Below are 8,901 nucleotides of genomic sequence, written 5' to 3' on the forward strand. Positions count from 1 at the left end.
GCTCCGCACAGACAGCGGAACTGTAGTGTGACCAGAGATCCCGTCCTTGCCGTCATCTCCCTGAAAACAAGCCCTTCTATTAAGAAAACCCCAACAAAACAGCCTCACGGGCACTGCCACGTCCTGCTCTAAGCATGTTGGGGATGGGGGTGCACAGCCAGGGGCTGGAGCGGACGATCCCTCCGGGAACCTCGGAGACAAGGCGGGCACAACCAGCAGCTCCGCTGCGTGCCAGCTAGATGCACAAACAAAAGGAGCTGGGTTTCTCGCTCGGCGAAGTCTACCCATTACTATTTCCCATCGCAAAGCTGTCTCCATCCCATAATGGATCATATTGTTCCCACTCCGCAGAGGAGACTTAAATGCGGAATCAGCACTACCCCACAGGAGATGGTTTATGTACAGCAGGCTGCACAAACAGGAGATAAAGCTTCCCCTCCCTGCTCCCTAGGGCTCCAGCTCCTGGGATTAAAGAGATTTGTCCACTTAAAAAAAATGTCCTTTATGCATTTGTAACTCTGCTGTTCTCACACAAAGGTTAGCGCCGAACAGATCAAATATTTACATACCTCACCCCTGCACTGGACAACTGGCCGTGGCAGAGGGCCCCGGGCAGCCAGGGCTTCTGGTCCCCGGAGGGATCACCCTGGACTGTCCAAAATGATATTCGTCCATCACAAATACAAATGTGCCTGCTGGCTCCTGTTCAGAACTAAATCATCTCCAAGGGTCCTTGATAGCTGTGCTCAGCTCTTTCCAGCTACAGAGCGATAAATCAGCTAGCTACAGAGAGTGCTTTGGAAGAGGCAAGAGAAGAGTTAAAAATAATAGGGGCTCCATTATTCCATTACACCCATGCAGCTCCTAAATCTACAAAAGCAGTAAGGGATCCTACCGCATGATTCAGTGATTTGGGGAAAGCTGAAATCTTGATCATATTTTCTAGTTCTTTCTTTGCACTAGGAGACACAGGGGTTATTTTGCTTATCTATTGTAGTACAGCTTTGTTGTTTTTCCCTAGCTAGGTATTTATACGGTCTCCATCACCATAGTATCCGAGTGTTTATTTTATTGCACCTGTCACCTTGGTCTCATCTCAGCATAATGTAGTATGGATGACAAAAGATTCCTGGTTAAATCGTTTCAGTGACATGAACAGCTTTGTCAATACCATGCAGATGTTAACAGAAGTGGGTACGGATTCAGCTGCCTCTCAGACCGGTTCTACACCGGTGTAATTGTATTGCCTGCAGTAACATTATTTTTGCTTTGCGTTCCTGCCTGTGGCAGAAGAATTAGACCTGCAGCCTTTTCAGCCTTTTCCATAGCATCCCTTTTCTCAAAAAAAAAAAAAGGACAAACCCAAAACAAAAAAACCCAAACCAAAACCAAGCCCAAAGCCAAACCAGCACAGAAGGGAGACTGGTCTGCCCAGTAAAACACATCCTGCCTGTCCCCCTCCTGAGCTCCTCCCTGCTCCATTCCCGTTGCACTGAAATGCTACACAGCACAGAGAGCAAACAGGAGGAAAAGTAACCAGGGCAATAAAGCCAGAAGTGAAGAACCTAGGGGAAATGCAGATTTTTCCCCAGACCCTCCTGAAGCAAAGCACACGGCACCGGAGGCGAGCTCCTCACGGGCTTCGGGGGGCTCTGGGCTGCTCTGCGGGATCAGCAGTGGCGACCAGAAGCCTCAGGAAGGCTACAACCAGCAAGCGTCTGCAGTCCCCGCGGGCACCGGGGCAGGGTTGGTGGGAGATGGCAACAAAAGCGCCGCAGGAGCCTCGCAAAGGCGCTACGGCGGTGCCGAGCGCGCTGGCACCCCTCCGCACTCCTTGGCCACTTCTGTCGCCGGCTTCCCCGGGCTGGGCATCAACAGCCGCACCCGGCCACGGCAGGGAGTTAGGGGGTGTTGGCACCCCGTCCTCTTTCTGCTGCGCCTGACGACAAGCCCAAGCCTCTGGGTTTGGCCACGAAATGCTGTTTTACCAGCAACCCGCTGCTGGATGGGGAAGGGGGCCCGCCAAAGGCGGCCGAGACGCCTTTGAGAAGGCAACGCTCACGCCGAGGCCGCGTGCCATGGAACTCTTGGGGCTACGTAAACACCTGCAACAGAAAAGGCATCAAACCGAGTCCCGCCAGCACAGGTCTTGCTCTGAGCAGCTCGGTGCTCCAGCTCCCGGAGGGGGCTCGTCGGGCCCGCGTCAGAGCGGAGACAGAAGGGGAAAAAGTACCGTGGAGCGGCAGTACTTCACCTTTTGCGGATCCATGGACTGAAACCCTTTGTATTTTCCTGACCCACTTCCCTAATCAAAATGAATTGCTTCGTATTTCACAGGATATCTTGGCATTATGCAAATACTCCAGCCATATGGGCTGCTGCAGTGCAGATCGGGCAGAGCAGGCAGGGAACTGAGCCGAGAGGACCAAATTCACCTACGGCAAAATCACAAGCACGTCCACCCAGGCAGCCTGCAAGCCAAACCTCTCAGCAGTTCAGGTGTTTCCTAACGCTGCACAATAGCACGGGAGAAGGCAAGGAGAAACCCAACAGGTAGGAGAGCCTGGAGGCGCAGGGCCGCGGCGGCTCCGCTCGCGCTCAGGCGTCGCGGCCAAGGGAAGGTTGTGAGGAGCAAGCGCGGGGAGAAGCCGCACGCTCACTTCCCCGGGACTGAAGAGGAATCGGCCTTGGCTGAAGCGCTGAAGATGAGAAGAGAGGCAATTCTGATGGCCACAAACTACTTCCACCAAGGACAGATCCAAATATTACCTGGGGATTTTTTTTTTTTTCCCCGATTAAAAAGGAAGAAAAGCAGCGATTGCTCTCCTGCGCCCGCAGCAGAGCCGCGCACCATCACCTCGCTGCACCTTGTTCCTGAGGACGCGCAGCGACGGCGGGGCCCCTCCGTGCTCCCGCGGCACCCACCCGGGGCCCGACGCCCCTCACCCTGACGGCGAGCTGCTCGGGGCTGGAGGGCAGAGCCCCCGGCCCTGCCCCACAGCCCACCCGTGTCCTCCCCACGGAGCGCCCTGCAGCCCCGGGGTGCCTGCGTGCTCCCCTGCTCGGGGTGCCGCGGGTTGGGGGGCAGACGGTTTGCTGCGGGAACGGCACCGAGCCCCCCCAGCGGGGAGCACTGCTTGCCCGGGGGTCCCTCCGGCAGCTGCTAGCGGGCGGTGGGGGGTGACCGCGCACAGGCACCTGCGGCAACGCACACACGCACACTCCCGGCACGGGCACCCACAGACACGGACCCACGGAGAGCGCTGGGCAGCCCCTTCCACGCACGGCCCTGTGCGCACACGCGCTGCAGCAGCCCCGGCACCCGCCCCCACATGCACACAGACACCCCACACACCCATGCGCCCCGCACACAACAGCCGCCCCCGCATGCACACAGGCGCTCCGCACGCCTCGCACACGCGCACCTGCATGCACGCACCCGCCCTGCACACGCACACGCTCCACACACCTGCGCGCCCTGCACACCCCACACACCCCCCCGCATGCACACACCTGCACGCACACCCCACACACACCCCCGCATGCACGCGCACGCACGCCCTGCACATGCACACCCCACACAAGCCCCCACACGCACAAGGCTGCACGCACACCCACACATCCTGCACATGCACGCCCCGCATGCACATGCACACCCTGCACACGCCCACCCCGCATGCACACGCCCTGCACACGCACACTCCGCATGCACACGCACACCCTGCACACGCACACGCCCTGCACACGCGCACCCTGCATGCACACGCCCTGCACACGCATACTCCGCATGCACACGCACACCCTGCACGCACACGCCCTGCACACGCACACCCCGCATGCACAAGCCCTGCACACGCACACCCCGCATGCACATGCACACCCCGCATGCACACGCCCTGCACACACACACTCCGCATGCACACGCACACCCTGCACACGCACACCCCGCACGCACACGCCCCGCACACGCACACCCCACATGCACACGCACGCCCTGCACATGCACACCCCGCACGCACACGCCCCACATGCACACGCACACCCCGCACGCACAAGCCCTGCACACGCACGCCCCGCACGCACACCCTGCACACGCACACCCCGCACGCACACGCCCCGCATGCACACGCACACCCCGCATGCACACGCCCTGCACACGCACGCCCCGCATGCACACGCACACCCTGCACACGCACACGCCCCGCATGCACATGCACACCCTGCACACGCACACCCTGCACGCACACGCCCCGCATGCACACGCACACGCCCCGCATGCACACGCACACCCCGCACGCACAAGCCCTGCACACGCACACCCCGCACGCACACGCACGCCCCGCATGCACACGCACACCCTGCACACGCACGCCCCGCACGCACACGCCCCGCACACGCACACCCCGCATGCACACGCCCTGCACACGCACGCCCCGCATGCACATGCACACCCTGCACATGCACACGCCCCGCATGCACACGCACACCCTGCACACGCACACCCCGCACGCACACGCCCCGCATGCACACGCACACCCTGCACACGCACACCCCGCACGCACACGCCCCGCACGCACACGCACACCCCGCACGCACACGCCCTGCACACGCACGCCCCGCATGCACACGCACACCCTGCACACGCACACGCCCCGCATGCACACGCACACCCCGCACGCACACGCCCCGCATGCACACGCACACCCTGCACACCCCGCACGCACACGCCCCGCACGCACACGCACACCCCGCACGCACAAGCCCTGCACACGCACGCCCCGCATGCACACGCACACCCTGCACACGCACACGCCCCGCATGCACACGCACACCCCGCACGCACACGCCCGCCGCCGCTCGCTGCGGCCCCCCCCGCACCCCCCCGCGCTGCACGACCCCCTCTCCCCCGCGCGCCGCCCCCTCCCCCGCCCCCCGCACACGCTCCCCCACGCTCCCCCCCCCTCCCCCCCGCCGCGCGGCCGGGATTCCACGCGCCGTGACGTCAGGGCGCGCGGCCCCGCCCGGGCGCTATAAGAGCGGCCGCGTGCCGCAGTGGCCCCGGCGGAGAGCGGCGGAGCCGGCCCGGGGGCGGCCGAGGCAGCGCAGCCATGGCCGCGGGGCCCCCCGGCAGCCGCCTCCTCCTGCCGCCGCCGCTGCTGCCGCTGCTGCTGCTGCCGCTGCTCTGCCTGCGCGGGCTGGGCTCGGGGCTGGGCTCGGGGCAGACGCGCTTCATCTGCACCTCGGTGCCGCTGGACGGGGACATGTGCGCTGCTGCCGCCGCCGCGCCGGGCAGCGGCTCCGCCGAGGAGCTCAAGAGCGCGGTGCTGCAGCTGCGGGAGACGGTGCTGCAGCAGAAGGAGACCATCATGAACCAGAAGGAAACCATCCGGGAGCTGACGGCCAAGCTGGGCCGCTGCGAGAGCCAGAGCGTGCTGGAGGCGCTGCCCGGCGAGCCCAAGGGCGGCGGGGCCGGCAGGAAGGCCGGCTTCTCCAAAAACACCATGGGCGACCTGTCGCGGGCGCCGGCGGCCGAGACCCTCAGCCAGCTGGGACAGACGCTGCAGTCCCTGAAGACCAGGCTGGAGAACCTCGAGGTACGAGCCGGGGGGGCCGGGGGGCCGGGGGAGCCGGGGGCCGGGGGAGCCCACCCGGGCACGGCAGCAGCTCCGGCGGTAACAGCCCCGCTCCTGTGCTCGCCCCTTGCAGCAGTTCAGCAGGATGAACTCCTCCAGCCAGACCAACAACCTGAAGGACATCCTGCAGAATAAAATCGACGACCTGGAGAAGCAGGTGCTGTCCCGGGTGAACAGCCTGGAGGAGGGCAAGTTCAACCCGAAGAACGAGTCCGAGGAGCGCGGCAAGATCGAGAGCACCCTCACGTCGCTGCACCAGCGCATCAGCGACCTGGAGAAAGGTACCGGGCGCTCCCCAGCCCTGCGGGACGCCCGGGCCAGCCTCCCGGTGGTCCCCGACCCCCCCCCGCCCCGGCTCGCCGGGCACCGAGCGCTGCCGGGCGGGATGCTGAGCTGCTCCGCTCCACTCCGCTCCACCCAGGGGGGCCGCAGGTGGCTCTGCCAAGCCCATCCCACTTTCCACCCTTGGAGCGGTCCCTGTCCCCCAGCTTTAGCCGGACGGTGCCCGCGGGCTGCGGGGTGGGAGCCGGGGATGCTCCAGGCACTGCCCTGTGCCGGGGATTAGGGAGCCGTGCGGTGCCGGAGGGATTTGCTCCTCGCTGCCGTCTCAAGGCCTGTTACATAACGGGGTGGGGAAGGGGGGTGTGGGGGGGGGAGGGACACCCCAAAAGCGGGCAGAGAGGGGGTCCGGCCACAGCCCTACCGCGCCTCCACCTCCGCAGGCCAGAAGGACAACCGGCCCCCGGACAGGTTCCAGCTCACCTTCCCGCTGCGCACCAACTACATGTACGCCAAGGTGAAGAAGAGCCTGCCCGAGATGTACGCCTTCAGCGTCTGCATGTGGATGAAGTCCAACGCCTCCCCCGGCATGGGCACCCCCTTCTCCTATGCCGTGCCCGGGCAGGCTAACGAGCTGGTGCTCATTGAGTGGGGCAACAACCCCATGGAGATCCTCATCAACGACAAGGTACGGCAGCGGGGAGGGCGCCCGGCTGGGGAGCAGCCCGGGGGCCCCCGGCGCCCACCACCCTGTCCCACCGCCCGCAGGTGGCCAAACTGCCCTTCGTCATCAACGACGGCAAGTGGCACCACATCTGCGTCACCTGGACCACACGGGACGGCGTGTGGGAAGCCTACCAGGACGGCACGCAGACCGGCAGCGGTGAGAACCTGGCGCCCTACCACCCCATCAAGCCCCAGGGCGTTCTGGTCCTGGGCCAGGAGCAGGTAAGGGCTCGGGGGGGGGCACGCGTGGGGGTCCCAGCTCCGTTGGGTACGCCCAACGGGACGGACGGACGGGGCCGGGCGCTCCCGGGGCGGGTCGGTGCAGCCCGGCCGCGCGCCCCGCGTCGGCGGCGGCTCCCGCGCTGACGGCGGCTCCTCCGCAGGACACGCTGGGCGGCGGGTTCGACGCCACGCAAGCCTTCGTGGGGGAGCTGGCCCACTTCAACGTGTGGGACAGGAAGCTGAGCCCCGGCGAGGTGTACGGCCTGGCCACCTGCAGCACCAGGGCGCTCGCGGGCAACGTCATCGCGTGGGCCGAGGCCAACATCGACGTCTACGGCGGGGCTACCAAGTGGACTTTCGAGGCCTGTCGCCAGCTCAACTAGAGCCACGGACAAGCGGGAGAAACCTCCTCATCGGGGTTTTTGTGGTTTTTTTTTTTTTTTTTTTCCCCCCCTCCCTCCTTTTTTCGCGCAAAACCAACCGAGAACGAAGCCGCCCGTCTTGTCCCAAGGAGCGGGAACGCCCCGGCAGCAGGGTCACCCGACCCCAGACCCCCACGACCCCCCCGGTTTCTGTCTTGCCAACGTCCTTCAACGCCTGCGTGCCTTGGCCTGGCGCGGCTGCGCCCCGTCCCGCCACCCCCCGCTTCGCCGCCGCCTCCCCCCGCCGGGGCAGCCCCGCTTTCCCCGGGCACTGGGGCCTTAAAAAGGCTGCGGGACCCGGACTGGAGCCCCCCCAGCTCGGGGCTCCTCTCCCTCCAGCCTGGAGCCCCCCGGGCAGGGGTGGGCGGCAGCGGCCGGGGCTCCGAGGAGGGGGTGACCCCCCCTTTCCCCCCCGCTGCCCCCTTCCCCGGCCGGCCCCGCTCCCGAGCGCCACAGCCATAGCCCCGGGCTGCGGCGGGCACCGGGGTGGGACCCCCCCGCTCCCCGACCCGCCGCACTCAGGTACGTCCCCCCGGCCCCGCCGTCTGCAGCCCCCCGCGGCCCCCTGCGCGCCGTAGCTGGTGAAAAAATAGCCTTTACCGTCCCCTGGAAGTTTAGTACCACTGAAAAGTCTGAAGCCTTTCTGCTTTTGATAATACACTACGTTGTTTCTCTTACTGTAAAGGGAAGTTTATTACCGTCAAAAAAAAAAAAGGTATTTTTATGAAGATAAAGAATATAGAATTAAGCAGTGCTCCCTGACAAAAAAAGTACTTTGTGATTCTGCAGGAAAAAGAGATAAAGAAGCGTATTTTGAAATAATAGATGCATTTTGTATGGTTTCCTTTTCTAAACTCCTGGTTTGTACTACAGATGGCAGAAACCGCCCCCCAGCCCGCCCCACTGACCCCCCCCGAGGGCTGCCCTGGGTGGCAGTGGGGGATGAGGCAGAGAATTCACACAGGGCTCCAGAGCCTCCCTGGCCAACTCCAAAGATGTGGCAAAGAGCGGCAGGGCGGAGGGGCCCCAAGGCCAAGGTCGCCCCTGGCCAGGAGCACAGAGCTGGCCCAGCCACCGCCGCCCGAAGAGCAGCACAGGCAGCGACGCACCCCCCTCCCGCCGAGACACCTTTCTACGAACTGCGGCTCAGGGCAGCGAATTTTAAACTGTGCTCTTTTTAAAAAAAAAAAAAAAAAAAAAAGGAAAAAAAAAAGAAAAAAGGTGGTGAGTTAATTTAAGTTCCTCCTAAGAACCTGTCCGCATCAGCGAAGCAACGAGCACAACCAGCTGAGAAGAACAAGACCCCTGAAAAGGTTTAACCTACAGTCCCAGGTGCGTCAGATTTGCCAAAAAAAGAAAAAAGGGTGTGATGTCAACACAATGTATATAGTGTATAGTAGGGGAGCGAATAAATGTATCTTAATTTGTCATTATTTTGCTAACCAAAGCTGTACATTTTTCCTACTACTTGCTCTGTCTCCCTTGGGTTTTGGGTGGGTTACGATACACTCCGCAGCCAGCCCGCATCGGCAGTTCTGAACGCGCACCGTTTCTACTGATGCTCATGCTTTTTCCATTTTATTGCCGAGATTACATGAATTGTTGACTTTATTTTTACA

At 63.0% G+C, this 8,901-nt stretch overlaps 1 protein-coding gene across 1 annotated transcript; it reads left to right on the top strand.

Moving 5' to 3' along the window:
- Nucleotides 1–5,108: 5,108 nt before the first annotated feature.
- On the top strand, nucleotides 5,109–7,243 carry NPTX1 (neuronal pentraxin 1). Its single transcript, XM_075719965.1, has 5 exons — nucleotides 5,109–5,594; nucleotides 5,707–5,914; nucleotides 6,356–6,600; nucleotides 6,681–6,860; nucleotides 7,022–7,243. Exons 1-5 carry the CDS (start codon nucleotides 5,109–5,111, stop codon nucleotides 7,241–7,243), a joined length of 1,341 nt encoding a protein of 446 aa, XP_075576080.1.
- Nucleotides 7,244–8,901: the final 1,658 nt, after the last annotated feature.

This window comes from Pelecanus crispus, chromosome 12 (assembly GCF_030463565.1).
Source record: "Pelecanus crispus isolate bPelCri1 chromosome 12, bPelCri1.pri, whole genome shotgun sequence".
NCBI classification, from domain to species: domain Eukaryota; kingdom Metazoa; phylum Chordata; class Aves; order Pelecaniformes; family Pelecanidae; genus Pelecanus; species Pelecanus crispus.

What these genes read in the sequence shown, in the direction of transcription:
- NPTX1 (XM_075719965.1), top strand. Translation starts at nt 5,109, where the DNA reads ATGGCCGCGGGGCCCCCCGGCAGCCGCCTCCTCCTGCCGCCGCCGCTG. An exon ending in CATCAGCGACCTGGAGAAAG is followed by an intron (nt 5,915 to 6,355) that starts GTACCGGGCGCT and finishes CCACCTCCGCAG; the next exon opens with GCCAGAAGGACAACCGGCCC. An exon ending in AGATCCTCATCAACGACAAG is followed by an intron (nt 6,601 to 6,680) that starts GTACGGCAGCGG and finishes CACCGCCCGCAG; the next exon opens with GTGGCCAAACTGCCCTTCGT.